This window comes from Mandrillus leucophaeus, unplaced genomic scaffold (assembly GCF_000951045.1).
Source record: "Mandrillus leucophaeus isolate KB7577 unplaced genomic scaffold, Mleu.le_1.0 Scaffold433, whole genome shotgun sequence".
NCBI classification, from domain to species: Eukaryota; Metazoa; Chordata; class Mammalia; order Primates; family Cercopithecidae; genus Mandrillus; species Mandrillus leucophaeus.
The window spans coordinates 2196374-2217981 of NW_012104621.1; the positions used below are offsets into that span (position 1 = coordinate 2196374).

Genomic DNA, 21608 nt, shown 5'->3' on the forward strand with positions numbered 1-21608 from the left:
CTTACTCTGTCACCCAGGCTAGAGTGCAGTGGGGTGATCTTGGCTCACTGCAACCTCCACCTACCAGGTTCAAGCGATTCTCCTGCCTCAGCCTCTTGAGTAGCTGGGATTACAGGCATGCACCACCACACCCAGCTAATTATTGTATTTTTAGTAAAGATGGGGTTTCACCATGTTGACCAGGCTGGTCTCGAACTCCTGACCTCCAGTGGTCCACCCATCTCAGCCTCCCAAAGTGCTGGGATTACAGGCGTGAGCCACTGCACTGGGCCTAAAATCTATTTTTACCTTTTTAACCTCTGTCTGGCTCTAATTTTCTTTAACAGCCATAATCCCTGCCCCTTGTCCAGGGCTCCCAGCTCAGTCAGTGAAGGGTCCAGCATCCACACAGCTCTGGCTCCTTGCTTCCCCTCCGTCACCCCCACAATCCATCAACCAAACACAAGGGTGTCCACGACAGCCCTCCGAGCTCTGCCTTTCCCCAGCCCTGTACCTCCAGCACAGCCCAGACCGCCCTCCCTCAGCAGAGTCAGTGCTTCTCAAACAAGACAAAGATCCTCTGTTGACATACATGTCTGACCTTCCCCCGCACTTTAACCTGGTTTCCTGCCCTGCCTAAACCCACAGACTTCCTTGTCCTCTTGGCCCTCTCCTGCTGAGGGCTGTCAAAGAAGGCCAGATCTAGACAGGAGTTAAAGCAGCGAAAACAAATTTTATTCAGGATGTTATTGCAACTGGGGGCAAGAGACCTCGGTCTAGACGCAGGTTCAGTTCCAAGCAGAATCAGGGCATGTGGGGATTTATAGCCAAGGGGCAGGGTGGGAGGTCACTGGATGGAACATTACTATGAGGAAATGTCAGGTGTAAGGGGGGATTCTGGCTGAATCAACTGGACAGGATTCTTGCTGAAGGCAGGCCAGGGAGATCAGACGTCACCTGGGGCTGGTGAAGGATGAGGAATTTGATCAGATATTAGGGGTGATCAGATATTGAGGGTGGGGAATTCTCGCTCCACTGAATTAGCAGGATTCTTGCTAAAATTGGGTGATGCAAAGATGGACACAGAAGCCCAAAGGTCAGGGCCTAGCTGAGAAGAGGATCAGAGGAGCCTGACTAAAGTTTGGTCAAGGAGAGACTCTGTTGAGGCCAGAGGGCTGTTTCCTGCCCTGCTTCTCTCCGGGCCTGCTCTGGGACCTGCTACCCCAACCCCTGCTGTGTTCTCCAGCTCCTGACTCCGAGGCTGCCCACCTTGCAATGACTGGATTTCCCACAACCCAGTCTGGCACCATTCCACAGGTGCTTGGCACCACCTACACACCATGTAGAAAGCTTATTGGCTCCACAGGACAGGGGCAATGCTTGGGACCACCTACCAATGCCCAACATGGTGCCTGGCACACAGAGGTCTTATAATAAACATCTATAGAAAGGAGGGTAAACGGGAGGGATCTAAGATGAATCCAAAGCCACTAATGGAAGTGTTTTTCTCTCATCTCTGGGCATGTTCGATGGTCTCATGGGATCACCTTCCCCAGCACATGCCCCTAAGGACATTCCTTCTCAGCAGACCTGGGGGCTCCAGCCTGCCAGGGTAGTCTGAATTTACATGAACACACACACTGAGCAGCAGACCTCAGCTCCCCTGTCCTCCAGAGATCATAATGAGTCATCGTCAACAAGGGCCTCTGCCTCTTTCACACCTACTCCCTCTAAGGCTCATTGACTTTGTCTTGTCCTTAAGCAGTTGGTTTCCTGAAACCAAGTGTCCGATGACGCAGTGAATCCTGAAAAAAGAATTTTGGAATCCTGGAGCAATGGGGTGAATGTAACAAGAGGAAATTTGTTTTTTGGATCTGCCACCTCAAATATTTGCTAATCCTCCTATCTTGGCATCATCAGCAAAATTTGATCAGTATGACTTTTATGACCTTATCCAAATCACTAATTTAAGAAAGAATATGTGGTTTCATATATATATCATCTCCAGGCAAAGAACAGAGTCCCATGGACAACCACCACAGACTGCTTGCAAATGAACATCTTTTGGGTTTGGAGTTTCAACAATTAACAGGTGTGCCTAAATAGACCATCTTTATCTCATTGAAAAATCATTAGTTTTGTCAAACATCTTCATGGAATTCACATGTGTTAGGACCCAACTCCCTGATCTAATCAGTCTAGTAATTTTCTCAACAAAGAAACGGTGGTCAGTCCTGCAGGCCTTGCTCTAAATGAACCCACGGTGACCCCAGTGATCATCACTTCCTCTCTTAATTGTTCAAACCACCCTCTGAGCATCCACGTTGGAATCACAGCTGGTTAGAGTTCCCACCAACCTCCATATCACACTTGTGCAGGCCTCTGTGGACAGCTGGGAGTGGCGTTCCAGGGAAGGGTCCTGGCCAGGTGAGCCAGGCAACATGAGGAGCACCTGCTGGTTCTAGAAAGGGAGAGTGCAAAGCGTGATGGAGATGAGAAGAGCTCGATCTGAGCCAGATGTTAGTGTTGCCCTCGCTGTCTTAGAAAGGGAAAGCATGTTCAGGACAGATAAGCCAAAGGCAAGGGCAAACTTCTGAAGGAGGTCACCACTATCATGAAGACTCCGGTTCTAGTCTTAGCCCTATGTCATCCTATTGTGTGGCTTTAGCAAGTCAAGCCTCTCTCCTTCTCTGGGCCTCAGTTTTCTCATGTGTAAAATGGAGATAACAATCAGATTATCTGTGGAAAGGTAGGCAACTGTATCAGTTGATTTCTTGAGGTCCCTTTGAACGCCAGACACAAGACAGTAGTGCATAACGTTTAGGGATGTGGGCCCTGGAACCAGACTGCCTCAGTTTGAATTCCAGCTTATAAGACATATCACTTTAGGCAGGTTATTGAAACTCTCTGTGCCTCAGTTTTCTCATCTGAAAAATAGGGGCAATAAGAATGCTTACCTCATAGGGCCTTGGTGAGAAGTAGGTGATTTACTACTTGTAAAGTCCTTAGAAGAGGCTAAGACTGGGAAATGTGTTCACCTTGACGATGCTAACGGTGCTAATAGCAGGATATGCTGCATTTTTGCTTAGACAAGCTCATGCCTGTGCCTAGTGCATGTAGACAATAAGCCAGGGTTCCCACATTCCAGGTTTCTGAAGGATCTTGTATAGCTCCAAATAAGAGGAGCTGGACTGCAGAAAGCAGCTTTTGCAGCTAGTAAAAGAGCCAGGATCGTCCTCTATCCCCGACATCTTTGCCCAGCTTTTCTTCAAAAGAGTCAAAATGATAGGGTTTATGGCACGGTTATGCTCTTCCTAACACTATTATGTCAGTTATCATTACATATACCATACAAAGATCTGAACGCTTTTAAATTGGCTTCTTATACACATCCAAACCACACAAGAAACTCTTTTCAAGATGTATTTGTTTGTTTGTTCAGGTGGGCCTTAAATCTACTCTGACATTCTGACTTCTGACTATAGAGAATGAAAGAATCCAACTGTCTATTTTCTTCCTGCAAAGTGACTTAAAAACAAAAATAGATAGCTCAGTCTTTCCATCTACTGCCCCATTTCCTCCTAAAACTGAAATGAGACCTACTTTTGTCCCCATTATCGTTGCAACACTGCTTCTTCTGCAGCTTCCATGATTTCCTCCTTCACACGTTCAGACACCTATCACAGCAGGGCTCTCATGGAAACACTCAGCAATCCCAGATATGCCTTTCTTGACTTTAGTCAAAGACTTTCCAGTGTCATTATCTAATTTAAGCATAAAATCACCCTGAGAGAGGTTGGAGCAGGTGCCTTTCCCTATTTTACAGGTGAAGAAACGGAGTCTCAGAGAACCCAAATTTCAGGAACCAGGACCAAGTCTTCCAAGATCCAAACCTGTATTCTGAACACATCCTTCCTTTGCCTTGGACTCCCACAAAGCCATTACAGCTGTTTTGCTAAACACCTAAAACTGATTTATTTTTGGTAAAAATCCAATTTCATCTTTATACATCAGCTTCTTTATCAGTGGTTGTGAGAAAACCACTGTATTGCTCTATTCAGAATCTCTTCCATCCAAATGTGTAGAGAAGGAATAGCCCACCCTTCTCTGCCCAAAGAGGAAGTCCTGTTTGGTAGCAAGCACTGGAACCTGGCAGGTCTCAGAAGGAAAGCCATTCTGCATCCCAGCTGGGAACCAAGACGGTGATCCTCTCAAGAGGGGCTGATTAATCCCTAGAATCCAGAATGACAGTGGCCCCCGGAGCGCTGCTGTCCAAACCCAGGACATAGCCCATCAGGGAATAAAGGAGAAACCCAACCCAGGCCAGATATCCTGCCACACTCCAACAGAGACAGGTCTTAGGGACCAACAGTGTGTGTGCACCTGCCTCAAAAGGACAACTTCCTCTGCACCCAGACTGGCCGCCCATCAGCCCGAGGGACAGCCTGGGGAAGTCAGCACCAGTCTTCTGCACTGTGACTGCACAGCCAGGCCTGCCAACCTGGCCTCTCGCTGCTGAGTTCCACAACAGTTATACCAGCACAGATTACTGCTACTCACTGCTTCCCTTCATCAAGAACGCCATTAAGAGAAACATAAAGCTGATTGCATCTACTATGTCCACCTACAGACCCAACTTAGAGTAAGCTTTAAAAATCCCTCATGGGCCTTCTTCAAGACCCTGAGTCATTTTTCGATTGTTAAAATTAGAATGATCTCAGGGCACACATTCCCAAATCTAAGTGATGTCAAACAAGGATGGGTCCATTCCCATTCAGTGTTATCAGGCATCCGCGGAGTGCCTAGCTCCAGCTGGGGTGTTTGGGAATACATACTCTCACCCTAGCCTCATGGACAAACCCTGCAAGGCAGGTAAACTCATCTCCCTGTTGCACCAGGGGAATGACAGGCTCGATAAGTTACAGGGCTTGTCAACCCCAGGAAGCGACAAAGCCAGGGTTTAACTCCAAGTCAGCCTAATCCACCTTTCTTCCCCTGTGCCCTAGTCTTTGCAGTGTCCCTGGAGGTGACCTTGCCCAGCTCTCAGGTGACTGGGGGTGTGTTCTCCAGCTTTGGCCAACAGGAAACTCTTTTCTGACAGCAAGGCTAGAAGCCAGGACCTTGCGGAGGCCCTCGGCGAGCACTGATTGATTAAAAAATGTGCTTTCAGACACTGCGGGCCCAAAGGTGACTGTTTCCCAGGCCTTCCAGCTCTCTGTCCACAGTGTCTCTTGCGGTCAGTCACCTATGTGCTGGCCACATCTGAATGGCTCAGCACTGTCCCCTCAAAGTCCTACCTTCCAAGCTTTGCTCACACAATTCCCTCCTACCACAGGGCTCTTCCCACATCTTCTACCTCCTGTCCTTCAAGGCCAGCTCAAAGGTCGCTTGCGGTGAAAGGCCCTTCCAGGTTCCCCCCTGTGAGAACTCAATTCACCACCTCCTCTTTGTGCTGCTGGGAGTTCTGACCGGAGCCTCTGCTAACAGGATCTTCAAATCTTCCTCAGAGCATTTTTGTATTTGACACTATTGTGGCGCTTACTATGTATCAGGCAGTGGTTGAAGTCTTCAGCAGTCACTGATAACTATCAGTGTTGGTAGCCGTCCTATGAAGCAGGTACTATTATTATTACCCCATTGTACAGAGAAGAACAGTGAGGCACAGGGAGATAAAGTGGCTTGCCCAGAACTAACACAGCTAGTAAGTGCTCTTACCAGAGTCACTTGCTTGCATGTGAGTGGCCTACATTGTCCTGTGAGCTCCCTAAGGGCAGAGGTCACACCCGAGTCAAGTTCGGATCCTGGCAGGAGGCAGGTGCTCTGAGCTTGCTCCTGAATGGAACTCAGAGTCCAGCATGAGGTCACCTCCCCCGTGTGGCAAGCTGTGGTGGCCTGCAGTGTGGATATTAGTCCACCCAACATCCAGCCAGTCTGAGCGCCTCCCTGGGCCACCTTTAGAGTCTTTCTGGAGGTGCCTAGGAGGATGAAATAGAAAGTGCATTCTCGTCCATGAAGCCAACAGTGTCTACACATACAGCTCACCATCTATAACCTTCCACTCTCTCCAGGGCTTGGCCCAAGGCCCTTTGGGAACAGCCATGATAGGTGACTCCCAGGAGTCTGGCTGGATCCTGGGACCCCAAACAAGAGAGCAGGACCGCAGACCCCATCTGGCTGGACTGTAGCATGCCTTGTGAACCCAAGGGCACTGGGCTCAGAGTCAGGCTGACTTAGACTCGCTGCCTCACCCCAGCTTACAATGCAGAGCTGCAGTTTCCCCAGGTACGATTGGGACTAAGGAGAAGAATTCTTCTCTTGTTGTTTAATTGTTAAAATAATACCAACAATTAAACAATGAGAATTATAAATGCTGTGCAGTGCTAGAGTTGACTATTTCTTCCAAATGCATCATTCAGTAACACCCTAGTAACAGAAGAACCATTTTATAAGAACTAAATGAGACATTAGCCGCCCTTCAGACTTTACCAGGTCGATACAAATGACATATTCCTTGGAATGCTCAAAGAAGAGATGGGGGTAGGGCAGTCTGGGCTGTCTCTCAGCCACACTTGGCCCAGTTCTCCCTCGACCCCTGGCGTGGCCTATGTTGATAGATCTGCGAGTCTTCCTCACCCGGACACCTCGAGGTTCCTCAATCCCAGCCTCTAAGCCAGGCCTGGCTGCCACCGTTGGCTCCCTTCAGCTCTGCCTTGCTGCCATGGCCTCTTCAGAAGCCTGAGGTCTCCTCTGAAACCAGGATGAGGCTCTGACCCCTGAGGAGGCCAATCTTGGGACACAGGCCTCTTTCTCCAGGGCCACCCACTCAGGGCCAAAACAGAAACTGAAGGTTTCAGTCCCAGGCACTGAGCACTTTCCACGTGCACTGATCCACACAGACGCCATCCCCGGGCTCCTCCATGATATCAGGTGGTAGCAGGGGGCTCCAGTATCAGCTATATCTCTAAACTAGCCTTGCCCTCAGCAGCCCGTGCTCTGGCCCCCACTCAAAGCAAGGTCTCCCTTGCAGATCATTCTGCCTTTCCTTCCAGCAGGCCCCACTACATCCTAACAATTTCAACCCCAGAGGCCGGGAGTCACCTTTATTCCTTTCCCTCCCAGAGGACCCCCCTGTTCCTTAGACAAAGTGGCCATTGATCCTCAGTGACTTTAAAGCTTTCTAAGGGGAGGGGAATGTCATCAGACCAGAGCTCAGAGCTGACCCTGGGCTTCTCCAGCTCACAAGTTTTAAGCTCTTTCTACTACACCTTGCCACTAGCCAGGTGCACATATGAAAGCAACCACATCAGTGCCCAGCGCATAGTAGGGATTCAATAAGGACCTGTCCCTGTCATTTTGTTTTCTCCATTATAGACACAAAGTTGGAATTAGGGCCTTCTAGGCCACAGCACGCAGAGAATTCTGAGCAGCCAGGTCAAAGCCAATCTGATGGTTAAAAACCCAGTGTCCACAGGAGCCTGGCTGCTCTCCTTTTGAGGAGGAGGTAGCCAGCTAGCAACTGTTGCCCCCAAACTCTCAAGCCAGACTCAACATTTCCACACTGCCTGGCCCAGAACCCTGAGATCTCCACCAAATACTTGTACATCTGCTTGGAGAAGTCAAAGCTCTTTCTGGAGAAAATGAAAACAGCCCAGCACACTGGCATTCCAGCCGCCCACGCCTGGGCTGTAGTGGACTGGCCCAGTCTGGGTATTTCATATTTTAAGCTGGTGGGCTAGTCTCTCCCCCAGCCACCCAACTAGCAACCCCCAATGATTTGAGGTCTAGGCCCCCACTGATGGCCAGGATCCCAAATTGATGCTTATAGAAGACAGCCCTCACTAACCTTCATGCCCCAAGTTTCTGCCCTGAGACCCCTGATCAATACCCTGGTGGTGGATGGCCTGCCAAAAACAGATGACTGGCTTTTGAAGGCATTTAACAGTTGAAAGGAAACATGTTAACTACCTCTTGTTCTAGATTCTTCAGTAAGACAGCCTGCTAGGTCACAAAACCTCGGTCCCCTGAAGAACTGCTTTCAGAGTGTTATAATCTAATACTATGTCCTCCTTTATTAGGGGGTTAAATGAATCACTCACATGAATGACATCACTGTGTCTTCTATAAAGTTGTCATTGGAAATATCCAATGGTCTTGAGAGAATGACCCAGAATTAATTACTCTTTGTGTTTAGTTTCAGGCATATTTTATATCTGCACCACTTTACAGCTTCCTAAAGCCCTTCCACATTCTTATATCTCTCCCTTCCTCTCTCTCTCTTTCTCCGATCTCTACAATAACTCTACGAAAAAGAAGAGCAGACCTTACTATTCTCATTTTATAGGTGATAAAACTAAGGTGCAGAGAAGTTAAATGATGAGCTCAAGGTCATCCATTAAAGAGTGTCAGCATTGGGTCACCCATAGAGAATCCAGAGCTCTTTCCACTGAACCGCCCTACCTCTAACCTAAAAGATTTGTCTCTGGATCCTAAAAGGAAATGTGTCCTCATCACACAGGAACATCAGAGCATCTCTGTCCTGCCTTCAAATCCAGTGTTCAGCTGGAACAATCCATTCCTCACCAGATGCCTGATAACATCTTCTCTCTCTGTTCCACTTAGGGGCCCAGTTGTGATTTTTATCCAAAATCGTTCTATTTTACCTTGTGTTTAGCACCACTCACGCGAAATGCATTTGCAATGTGCCAGGGGCCGTGCTGGGTGTTCCAGACACAGAGACCTTCATTCACTCACATATATTCTGGAGTACCTGCAGGCTCTGTCCTGGGCTTTGGGGCACAGCAGACACCAAACAGATGCTGTGCCTGTCCTCATGGGCTGGCCCAGCTCGTAGCCTGGCGGGGCAGTGGACAATAACAAGTAGTGATTATAAAGCAGAGTTATAAAGACTTCACTGGGGACACCACCCCCAAGGGCCAGTGGAGGCTTCACCACTGAGCTCTCGGTGCACCTCAAATCCTTCCAGAAATGGATGGGGCTTAAAAACACCCCCTAACTTAAAAACCCCATTCAATGAAACTCAGACACAGACCACAACTTCTTCATTGGCCTCAAACGCACAATCCCCCACTGAAATAAGAACCAGTTTTTATGCAACTACATAGCATTTCACATTTTCATATGCATTATAATAAATAATAACAGTAAAACTTAGTATAAAATCTTCTCAGTGTGGATCTCTGTGCTCACTGTTTGACATGAATGCTCCAAGTCAACCCTCAAAATAACTCTCTGAGAGAGTACCATCCCATCTTATGGTCAAGGACACTGGGGCTCAGGGGACAGGCAGTGTCAGCATGCACACACAGGCTGACTGATGCGCACTGTCTTTCTACAGCATCCAGCTGTCTCCCCCACACCCCACAGGCACTGAAAAAAAAAACTAGCATGCCGTTTATAAACGTCAAGATTGGCCTCAGAATCCTCCAGCCGTCACTCAGTCTCCAAATAGTTACTGAGCACCTACTATGTGCTAGAAAGTGTGCTGGACATTACGGTGAGCCAAAACAAACCAGTTCTTGCACTTATGGGGTTCACAGTCCCCTTGTGGAGCAGGAAGGAGACCAATAGGGATCAAATAATCCAACAAAAGTTAACTTGTGGCTATGATAAGCACTGGAAGGGGAAGTTCATGGTTCTTAGAGAAAACATGATAGGTGATTTTGCCTAATCGGGGAGGACAGAGAATGCACACCTGATCTAGGATTTAAAGGATGAAGAAAGATGGCAAGAGCATTCCAGGCCACAGTAACAGGTCATGCAAAGGTCCTGTGCAGGAAGGAGCACACTCACCCAAGACACAGAAAGGACCATGTGACTGGGCCTAAGGAAGAGAGGGAGAGTGCTCAGCAGCAATGCTGGGAGTGGGCAGGGCAGACTGCAGAGGGCCTGCAAGGCTGTGGGAGAAGCTGTGTTCCCATTCCAAGAACAATGGTGAGTCCCTGCATGGTATCAAGCTGGGAGGCCGCTGGACTGGATTGCTGGGTCAGTGGTCTTAACTGTCTTCTCTACCCGGGGGTGCCCACCCACACCATCACACTCCTCATGCTACATGGTAACGATCCCTGGGCCTCCTCCCCCATGTGCCTTTGAAAGCACAGCTATTTTGGAGTTATCTCCATATGCTGTGTAACAAACCCAGAGCCTGGCACCAAGTAGGTGCTTAGCAAGTATACCCTAAATTCATAAAAGAAGCACCACTATTACCCTTGAGATGATCCGAGTCTATCAGGAGACACACCCAGACATAAACACTGCCACCCTGAGTAAACACAACGGAAGGTGACAAGTTCTGGAAGCGACAAGTTCTCCAGGTGCCAGGGGATAGAGAGCAGATCTGTGTGAGTCAGGTGTGTAGACAGACACACTTAAAGTGAGTAGAGAGTGCAGGGTTGGCTGTGTATGACTGAGTGGGTGGACAGAGAAATGGGAGAGGGTGGGGTTGAATCCCAGAGAGAGGCAAGCAGTTGGGGGTGAAATTTGCAAGCAAAAAAAAAAAAAAAAAACCATTGCCGCTTGCTTTTATTGGAGGAAAAAAACTTGCCGCTTGTTTTTATGGGAGGAAAATAACTATACGAAGATGTTGGTTTACTCAGAGCATAAGCTACAGAGATCAAAGTCAGACCACCCAGATTCAAATTCCAGCTCCACACCTGGTTGTTGTGATGTTAAATAAGTCACATAAGCTCTCTAAGCCTCATCTGTAAAATGCGGACAATAAGAGTAAGGACCTCATAGGACTGTAGTGAAGACTAAATGAATGAATGCTGCAAAGCACTGACATAGGTGCTAACATATAGTAAGCACTGGATAAAGGTGAGCTACTGTTGTTCTAGTTTCTTTTTCTTCATCTACCTACCTGCAACTAAATGTTCCCATTTCCTTTTCCTTTGTTTATGACCATGAGATTTAGAAGCTCTCCACAGGCTTCCCAAAGTTTCTAGAATTCCTAGAGTCCAGGAAGGACCTCTGAAGGTTATTTGGGCTCCAGAGGATGCTTTGTGGAGTGACAACCAAGCCAACTCTCCCATCAAAGCCAAGGCACTCTTTCAGCTGAACTCGGTGGGGGCATTCGCACAGGCTCTGGTCATCTGCCCCAGAGTGAGCATGTGGGTCCCCATCAGCCAGTTACACCCCTGAAACAATTCTGGGCATTTTTCAGAAAGGCTTCAGTGAATGGTAGTTCTAGAAACAAGACGATTTGGATAATATAGTGATGATTATTATAAGTATGGCCATTGCTTTCAAAATCAGTTTTCTCTGAACAAAGTCAAGTGGATCATAAGAAGAGCGTGAAAATATCATTTTTCTCTGTGCCACCTCCTGACCCCGCACCATGAGAGTAGCAATAATGCATCACTCCACAAAGTCCTTCTTTGGCTAGATTTTATCTGAACAGTGACTGATGATGTCCTTGCCAAATGGCAGGAGAAGGGGGTCTGCTTCTGCCAGCAGCTGTGGAACATGGGCATTGATGAAGACAGATGAGTCCACTCACTCAACACTTTGGATCTACCACTAATTTTCTAGATGACAATGACACTTCATCCTTCCAGCAATGTAGACTACTCTAAAAAAATCAGAAAAGTAGAAAATTGGCAAAAGAATGCCCCGATCAGCCCAAAAAAGTGTTCAATGTTCATTCACACAGCCAAGAATTTTCAGACTCTTAAACCCCAGCTCATAACCAATGTACTCTTACTTTACTCACAATTCTTTGTTTTTATTTTTCATTACTATTATTATTTTGAGACAGAGTCTCACTCTGTCACCCAGGCTGGAGAGCAGTGGTATGATCTCGGCTCACTGCAACCTCCACCTCCCAGGTTCAAGTGATTTTCCTGCCTCAGCCTCCTGAATAGCTGGGATTACAGGTGTGCGCCACCACACCCGGCTAATTTTTGTATTTTTAGTAGAGATGGGATTTCTCATGTTGGTCAGGCTGGTCTCGAACTCCTAACCTCGTGATTCACACGCCTCGGCCTCCCAAAGTGCTGGGATTACAGGCATGAGCCACTGCGCCCGGCCTTTACTCACAATTCTAACAAACTTGGTTATCTAGTTTGGGGTCCAGACCTATTCTGTCACCATCAGGGAGACGGTCCCTTTCAAGCTGAACATACCCAGTTCCTGAGTCATCCTGGCCACCATAGAAGAATAAAGAGCAGAAGCTTCTGGCCCAGGAGCAGGGAGCCTGGAAGAAGCCTTGCTATTAGGGGATTCCAGGGAATATCTTTTCTCACTATACCCAGATCTGCACTGGACCACCTGACTCACCAAGGCTGATGAACTGGCTTCATTCCCACAATTTCTACTAGGACCAGAGCCCAGTCTAGCCTCCTTTGGCTCTCATGCTCTCTGGAGGCGAGAGTAAGATATCAGAACATGTTTCCTAAGTCCTCCGTCCACTGGTTAGTGTACTGCTCCAATAAACTGACCTCCTAAAACCATAATGCTTCTCAGAAGCTGGAAAGTATTTATTTCCTAGGTTTTGATGTACCTTGGAGGATGCTGCATGTATTTGTCAGAGGAGAAGAGAATGACATCAGCTTTGCACAAAATCTTCTATTGGAACATCCAAGCACCCTTTCCCCTTTTTACACCACAACTACACAGCCCCCAAAAGCACTAAATAAGAACCCGAAAGAATGAATAAAGAGCAAGCAGAAAGCTCACCCCCACACGGCTTGGCATACAAAGCACTTCCTCCATTTGTTAAAACTCTGCCCATTAATCCTCTTAGAACTGGAGAGCTGGAATCCAGGCTTTTAGATCTATTTGTTCGATAAATATTTATTGAGCTCCTGCTCTGTGCCTGGCCCTGAGATAGTGCCTAAGGGGACCACAGAGGAGCCAGACACACCCAGTGCCTGCCCTTTTGGTGCTAACAGTGGAGCAGGGATCCTCGATTAGTGCTGCAATTCACAGAGAACAGCAAAGACTTCCCTGTGGTCTCAGCAACTAACCCAGTACCAAACCCCGATGCTGACCCTATCTGGGGCTCACACACCCACGGTTTCAGCCTGGCTCCTCTGTGTGTCCCTGGAAAGCCAGGTACAGACAGGAAGGCATTTCACCAGCCTCACTGTGCACTGTTACATAACGCTAGAGAAGAAGAAGAAAAGAAAGTAATAGATAGAACGCAGCTGCTCACTGGGCAAACCATGCCATTTAATTTCCTCACCTTCCTAAAACCAAAATAAGTAACAAAAAACGTTAGAGATAAGAAATCACTTACATTTTACTCTCCAACAACATGGAGGATAACCAACCAGGTGCCTGGAGAAGAGGAATGCCTTCCCTTCCCCCACATCCTCTGCTAACCCCTCCTGTGGCTGGGCTATGCCACGTGTAATTGTTTTTGTCTATCTTGACCACCTGTTGAACAGTGAGCTCCTCAAGGGCAGGATCTGTGTTTCATCCATCTCTGTATCCCAGAGCCTAGAATAGGGCCAGGTGTAGTAAGTAGTAGGGCACTGTAGAAGAAATAGGCAGTGTCTGTGGCAGCCAACCAGGTAGGCCCCACCCTCCTTTGACGAAAGAACCTACAGGAGGAGATGCAATCAGCTAATGATCATCAGCTGCAGCACCTTTAAGACCTGCTACAGCCTTCAAGCTAAGAGTAAAATCTCCCACAGCGGACCTCAGCCAATCACTGAGTTGGGTGGGGATTCTAGAGCCTGGCTCATTGTGTCTGATAGGAAAGTCCTGTAATGGGCAATCTTGGCTCTGGAGCTCTTCCTACCCAACTCTCCTTCCTTCTGCCTCTCCTTCCACAGGTGTCAGAACAGCATCATGGACAGAGGATTTCCCTACCTCTTATCTTTCACAGGGATGGCTTCCAAGATCTCTTATGCTTACAAGTCTATCTTGGCATTTCCTTCCTGAAGGACCCCAAATGACAAGTGTCCACCCAGTGGAGGAGAGCCACCCAGGATGACCTCTGACACACACTGGACTTTCTGTGGGCAATGAATAATCTTACTGTGTTAAGCAATGGAGATTTCAGGATTTGTTTGTTAATGCAGCACAGCCTCATCTACCCTAACTAACCAAAGTCATATATCCTAGATACTGTCTGTTTAGTACCCCTGTTGCATTGTTATCTTGCACTTCCAGCTTGCTAATTTCCCTGCTGAGATCTCAGATTTCTGTATGAAGAAGTTGATGTTACTCTGCCCACAGGGAGGGAAAGCCAAATATAAAAAGAAGGTCCCTTTAAAGATAAAGTTAGCATGCTAACATTCTTAGCCCAATACCAAACACTAAACAGACCCTTAGTGTATCAGTTCCACCCACCACCCCAACTCATTCTTTAAAAAGGAATTTGGGGACAGAGAAGGTATGTCCGTGGATGCCTGGCTAGGTCTGAGGAATTTCTGGGGTGCTCATATTGCCCTCATATTGGGGAGCTTGGGGGTTAGTGCTGCATGCTAGGCACATGCAGAGGGCAGCTACAGCTCAGCAGTTCGCTTGGCCCTGATATGTAGCACCACCTCAGTCCTTAAATGAGGGAGGAAGATCCTGGGGAAGAGATAAGACCAACCATCCCAGGGGGTGTTAACTCAGAAAGCAGACTCGAATACATGCACCTCCAGTTCAGCGCCTCACCATTTACTCATGCAGGCTGCTCATTAAGCCCCATAAGGCCCTGAGGGATGAGACTGACCCTACCCTCAAGAGCTGCCAGCCAGTAGGGGAGAAAGCGACAAACACAGCTATGACACAGGCAGAAGGAAAGACACGCCGGGAGACACACATGAATAAAGGCCTTAGTGTCTGCACCCTCTTCTGCCAGCATGCCTTCTCTGCAACACAGCACCAGAAAACAAGGGACCCGTCACACTGCTCTGTATTTACTCTGGGCTTTGAGCTGCCCCACCCATTACACTTATTCCTTGTCACAGTCCTGGGAGGTCAGCACAATGATCCCCAGACTGTACGGAAAGAATAACAATGGGAACAACAGAACAGCAATATTTCCTGAGCACTCGCAGTGTACCGAGCATTGATTGGATGGTGTCACCTGGATCATCTCATTTGTCCCTTATGCACCTGATAAGGCAGTTGGTATATCAGCCCCATTTCATCGATGAAGAAACCGAGGCAAACAGACCTCACCAAGGTCACCAAGCAGGTGAGTGGTGCCCAAATGAGGATACAAACCCAGTTCTCCTGACCCTAGGGCCAGGGCTCATTGGACAGGTGTGAGGTGAGCACGTGGCCTCACCCCTGCAGGAACCCTCTCTCCTTATTCCCCTACGGTGCATCTAATTCCAGTGACTGTTCTGCCAATGACACACACCCCTTCCCCAGACATTGGTTCCCTCTCTGTTGCCCCTCCTGCCCTGTCGGGTCTCAGTGCTGCCCGTTCTTCATAACACCACCTCCTGCCTCCCTGTCTCCATTCAGGCCCCATCACCACTCCCTTCAACTGTTACAGTAATTTCCCAGCCCCTCCGACTCCAGGCTCATTCTGTCTCCGGTCCAGCCTCTTCATGCCCACCAGCCTTGATAGGATCACACCCATGCTCAACGACATCACACGGCTCCTTGCAGCTCCAGATTAAAGTCTTGACATATTAAACCTCCAGATTAAACCTTCTTGACATAGCATTCAAAGCCGTCCACACCCAGCACCTTTCCCTCTACAAACCCTGCATTTGGGTGAAAACATAACATCAGTGCTCTCCAAACACACTGCACACTTTTTTGCTTCCATTTTTGATCTTGGAGACCCTTCCTGGTATCCAATGACCGTTTCCCAGAGCCTCTGTCTCTCTCTGTCAACTTTATATTCACTCTTCCAGGCTTACCTTCTCCAGGAGGCCTCTCTGGACCTATGTGATCTTCCCTTTCTCTAAATGCCCCTGGCTTCTATTGTTTCTTTCTTCAATTTAGCACTCCCCAGCTGCCTGCCTTTGTGGCTATTAGTGATCAGACTCACTAGCATACAAACCCTTAATGGCCTCTGATTTCCTTGGAGGAATCACCTCTCCCCCACTCTGTGTTCAGGTGGTTGGGTGAAGCTGACCTCACCTCCCTCTCTCATAATGAAAGGAGGGCAGAATTTCCAGGCCTGGCTCGTCAGGGTCATGTGATTTGTTCGTGGATAAACACATGACCCAATTCAAGCCAATGAGATATAAGCTTGAGACTTTTGCTAAAACAGTTGGGAAAGCAACACTCTTCTTACTGGAGTTTCTAAACTGGAAGTGTGTAAACCTGCAGCTTCTAGAGGCCATCTGTGCCACCACATGGGGAGAGGCTGCCTGAGAGTGAAGCCAACACAGAAGAAATCAAAGCCAAGAGGCAGAGAGGAAGATATTTTTAAAGATATCATTTGAGCCCCTGGATTTGGCCATGCCTGCATACAGCACACCTTAGGCTTTTTCAGTTATATGAACCTGTTAAAGTCGGGTTTCTGTTATTTGCAACAAGAGTACTAAACAACACACTTACTAAGAGCCAGGCAGCATGCTGGGCAGTGGGGGTGCAGCTGCAAATAAGATGTAAGCCTGAATCTGAAACTGCTCATGTTCTTTTTAAAATTTTTAAATTTTATTTTGTTTTATTTTTGAGACAGAGTCTTGCTCTGTTGCCCAGGCTAGAGTGCAGCAGCACAATCACAGCTCACTGAAGCCTTTACCTCCTAGGCTCTAGCAATCCTCCTGCCTCAACCTCCCTTGTAGCTGGGATCACAGGCGCATATCACCATGTCAGGCTAATTATTTTATGTAGAGACAGGGTCTCCCTATGTTGCCCAGGCTGGTCTTGAACTCCTTGGCCTCAAGCAATCCTCTCACCTCAGCCCCCGCAAAATGCTGGGATTACAGGCATGAGCCACCACACTCAGCCTATCTTTTTATTTTTTAATAGAATAAAAAAATTATATTTTATTGTACTGAGATTTAATTAACTATATTGAGATTTAATACAGTTAAACCTGTACTGAGATTTAATTATCTTATACACTTTAAAGGGGTGATGTTATATATATATAAAGTGTATAATTCCATGGCTTTTAGTATATTCACAGAATTACGCAACCATCTCCACTATCATTTTCTACCTTGCATTAGAAATGATGAATATGTTCTTGCCCTGTTCTCGATTCGCCAGCTGTCTCTCTCAAACCCAGGGCTATGTTTTACACTTTTCTGCAGCATCAACAGCTCCAGTACGTGCTCAGTAAACACCTGCTGAGCTGTACTCAGACCTTTTTAGGAAGCACAGCCTCAATTCAACAGTCCTTTAAATCCTTTCTAAAGCATGGTGAATAAGGGGAAAGATCTTTGGCAAAGCCACTCAAGAAAAACGACATGCTAACCAATCGCTGGGATTTCTACATTAGATCTTGGCATCAGGGTGATCTTTCTGACAGTTTCACCCCTAGACTGGGCTTCTTGGCTCCCTGAACTTTCTCTAAGTTTATTATTGAATGATTTAAGATAGTAACATGTGGGAAAACATATAGGTCCAACAATAGGGGAATGATTAAATACGTATGGTACACCCACAGGATAGAATAGTATACAGCCACCAAAAATCATCTTTACAAGGAGGATTTGAGGACATGGGGGAAAACCCAGGATACAACATTAACTGAAGGAAAAAAAACATAAAAGAGCATATGGAGTATGATACATAAAATAGTGAAAAATGACAACTGGAAGGGAATGATGCTAATTATTAGATGTTATTATTTTTGTGTAGATGGATTATGGGCAATTATTTTTCTTTATGCTTCTCTGTAATTCTCAGTTTTTCCACAATGAATGTTAATCAAATTGAAAAAAACATTATCTTTAACTCATTCCTTGGCTATTATTTTATTTTATTAGTGTGGCGACCAAAGAATAAGAAACAACCACATGGAGACAGGAAGACAGGAAGACCACTTGAACCCAGGAGTTCAAGGCTGCCGTGAGCTATGATGTACCACTGCAGTCTCACTTGGGCAAGAGAATGAGACCCCCAGCTCTTTCAAATTAAAAAAAAAGGCATTTTCTCTCAGAGTTTTTAGATCAAACATTAAGTAATATGGTATATTTACCTTTTTACCTTGACTGCCAGGAAGATCAGAGCTAAAATATAATACTCAATGCAATAACAAATTTAGCCCAGGTTCTTGGTATAGTAACTTCTATGTTTCTACATAGTTTCTGATGCTTTCTTTTATCTGTATTTTCAGTTGTCTTGCTTGTTCAAATCCTCATTGGAATATATAAACAAGTATTTGCTGAAGCCATTTGGTGTTACACCAGAGAAGCAGACGTTCTGATAGACAGGTATTCTGTTTGGCTGTTTCATTTTTACCAAAACACATGGCATTGAGTGGGGTTTTGAAAATCTACCACTATTCTACTTACAGAAGAGAGTCAATCTGGATGTAGGAGGCTCCTTTATTGAGACAGATTGTCCCCAGTGACCAGATTAACCCATTCCTTGCTAAATCTCCATCTCTCTGCAGACCATATGCATAAAAGTCCATACTGGTGCCCACAGTCACTGGCCATTGAGGCCACTGATTGACAGCAAATGTCAGCAAATCCAGCCAAAATCTGTTCACTCATCCACCCTGTGTTCAAGTCTACAAACAATGTGACACAGCCTGTAAATAATTAGGCAGTGTCCACAAAGACAGTCAATCTGAATAAACTAGACCCTAAACACTCTAACACTGGCCACAAACATTCTTTAGATTGCTCTGGATTTTACTGCAAATTACCTAGACTGATCCTTTCTTCACTCTGGCTCAGGGAGAAAGCACCTCTACTTTAAAGACAAGGCCACTTGTGAATTCACAGGAAGTAAAAATGAAGGAAGGAGTCTGGGCACGGTGGCTCATGCCTGTAATCCCAGCACTTTGGGAGGCAGAGGTGGGCAGATCAGCTGAGGTCAGGAGTTCGAGACCAGCCTGACCAACATGGACAAACCCCATCTCTACTAAAAATACAAAATTAGGTGGGCATGGTGGCACGTGCCTGTAATCCCAGCTACACGGGAGGCTGAGGTAGGAGAATCACTTGACCCCGGGAGGTGGAGGTTGCAGTGAGCCAAGATCACGCCAATGCACTCCAGCCTGGACAACAAGAGCAAAACTCCATCTCAAAAAAAAGGTGGAGGAAGAAGAAGAAGGGAGGCAGGAAACATTTATTTAGTGCTTACAGCATGCCAGAGCATCTTCTACCCTGGCTTGTTATCTTCCTTAAGCTGCGTGTCACCTGCAGAGTACACATAATATTCCCACCTAGGCTTACAGAGATTAAATACCCAGCTCAAGGTCATCCAGGGTGGAAAGTAACTAGTTTCTCACTAAAACCCAGGCTTCACCTACCCCAAAGCCCTGACTCTGGACCCCTTCAAAAGGCTAGAGACACTTCTCTGTTTGCACAAGCTAAAATTATCTTCTGCCTTCCTTCCCACTGTTTTCTAAATATTCCCACGAATTGAAGAGTCTTCTGACTGCCTCATCCTCTTGACTTTGGGTCCTCTCACTCAGAAAGTCATCAAGACACACTTGAAAAATAAAATGTAAAGGCTTCAACCCACACCCTGAAACGAAGCACCCATCTCTTTGCTGCCACAAACAGGCCAGTATGAAATCTCTTTCAGGGCAGCTTTCTAAAGGGAAGAAACTGATGATGAAAACATTATGCAGCTGACAATACTTGGTGATGATGCAAGCAGGGCTGCCCTATCTAAAAATGTGTTTGTCCCCAAAAGACCGGCTTTGCAGTGACCCCTCCAGAAGAATATGTGCGGTAGCAACAGAGAAACTGTCAAGAAGATATGCCTCTCTGTAACTGCATTGCTCTCTCCATTTATGTGTGCCAGACAAGTACCCCCACAGAACTTGAGATGCTCGGGCAAAGACGAGGGCGACAGGAATGTCATTCGGAAATGATTTCACACCGGGTTAGCCCTGCACAGCCAGCCAGCTTGCATCCTCTGGGGCAGAGGACGCCTCTCCGCCTGCAGCAGCCTGCGCGCACCGCTGCCAACTGCCATCGGTTCCTTCACCTTTTATTTACAGCGCAGAGCAAGCTGGTTCACCAGTGAAGCCGCCATCGGTTCCTTCACCTTTTATTTACAGCGCAGAGCAAGCTGGTTCACCGGTGAAGCCGGGGAGGCAGGGAATAAGATACAATCTAGATTCTGCTCTTTCTCTGGGGACATAAACAGGGTCCGACCAAGGAGGAGGGGAAGCCCAGATTGCACCACCAGAGCGGTAGCGCGACCCTCCCCACAAAAGGGTTCTGCACCTGGACTCCAGCAGAAGCGCCTGGAGAGTCCCAGGAAGCCAGGGTCAAGCCCAGCGCCTCGGCCCGCTCCGCGCGGTGGAAGAGGCGCCAACCGAGCGTACTGCACAGGAAATCACTGCCCCCTTCAGGCCGCGTCTCAAACGCTGCGGCCGGAGCACAGGGGCTCGCTCAGTCCGGAAAAACTCGCAAACCCGACCTTGCGCGGCCAGCGATCGCTCCTCCAGACCCGCTCCGCACGCTCCAGCCCTGGGCTGGCGGTGAAGGTCCGCTCTGGGGCTTCAGGCAGAACCCAAACCGAGGCCGTGGGGAGGGGTGTTGGGATGGAAAGCCCTTGGCTCTCTGGCTCCGCTCAGGACTGCTCTCCAAGTCCGTGCTCGGGCTACTAGGTAGGATGCTTCAAGCCTGAGCCGGGAGAAACTGCCTGCAACCGCCCGGCCAACAGCAGCGGCGCGGCCAGACACCACTGCACTTCCGGGACGAGAACTGCCAGGGCACTTTCTGAGCAACTAACCCGAGGCTGGGGTCTCCTTCTGAAATCGCTCTGGCCACAGGCAGCGCCGGGCGCGTCCAGGCAGAAGCGCTGCAGAGCCGGTGGCCCCACACCTGCCCGCGCTGTGCGGGCTCAGAGCTGCTGGCGCGCACCAGGCGCTCAGCCGCGTTGCACGCTCAAGCCCCTTGGGTTCCGGAGCCTTCCGGACCTCAAAGCGCGGCTCGGCTTCCCTGGGGGCCTGTGAGCAGGCCCGCGGCCCCTCCGGCCCTGGGTGGCCCAGTTTGCAGTCAATGAGCCTGTTCCTCCCACTCCGCACCTCGCAGCCCCATGAGCGGGACCTGGACAGGGGCAGTCAATGTAGGCCTTTGGGGGTCCAGCCCCCACCTTCTCCACTCCTTTTTCTCAGGTCAAAAGAGACCCCAGTCTTCCATCCCACCCCACCCCTCCCCACACACACATACACACATAAGACCAGAGGAGGGGGTGCTCGGCAAATGTTACCAGCTGTGCCAGCCAAGCCCAGCAGGACCGCGGGGGGTGAGCACTGGGCACCAGACCTCTGTGGCCTCGGCAGACGCGGGCCGGTCAATAGGGGCTCTGACCAAAGGCCGGAGGTTGCCCCTGTCCAAACCACCCACCCCACTGCCCCCCGAAGCCCCGACGGCACGGGCAGCCGGACACTCACCTCGGTGTCATAGAGCCGCAGGTCGAGGAAGTACGGGCGCAGGAGTGACTCGTTGCGGATCTGCTCGATGGCCAGTTCCACGGCGGGGAGCACACCGCGCCCGATGCTGCCCTTGGCCACCTCCTTGGTGAGCGGCATGAGGCCCATGATGGAGAGCGGCGGGCTGCTG

General features: G+C 48.3%; 1 protein-coding gene across 1 annotated transcript in view; it reads right to left on the minus strand.

Moving 5' to 3' along the window:
* The window catches only part of GABBR2 (gamma-aminobutyric acid (GABA) B receptor, 2), a 432864-nt gene extending 411262 nt beyond the window's left edge, over positions 1-21602 (minus strand). The window contains exon 1 of the mRNA XM_011993760.1: positions 21440-21602. Within this exon, the coding sequence (XP_011849150.1) occupies positions 21440-21586 (147 nt within the window). The 5' untranslated portion in view covers positions 21587-21602. The remainder of the gene's footprint in view (positions 1-21439) is intronic.
* Positions 21603-21608: the final 6 nt, after the last annotated feature.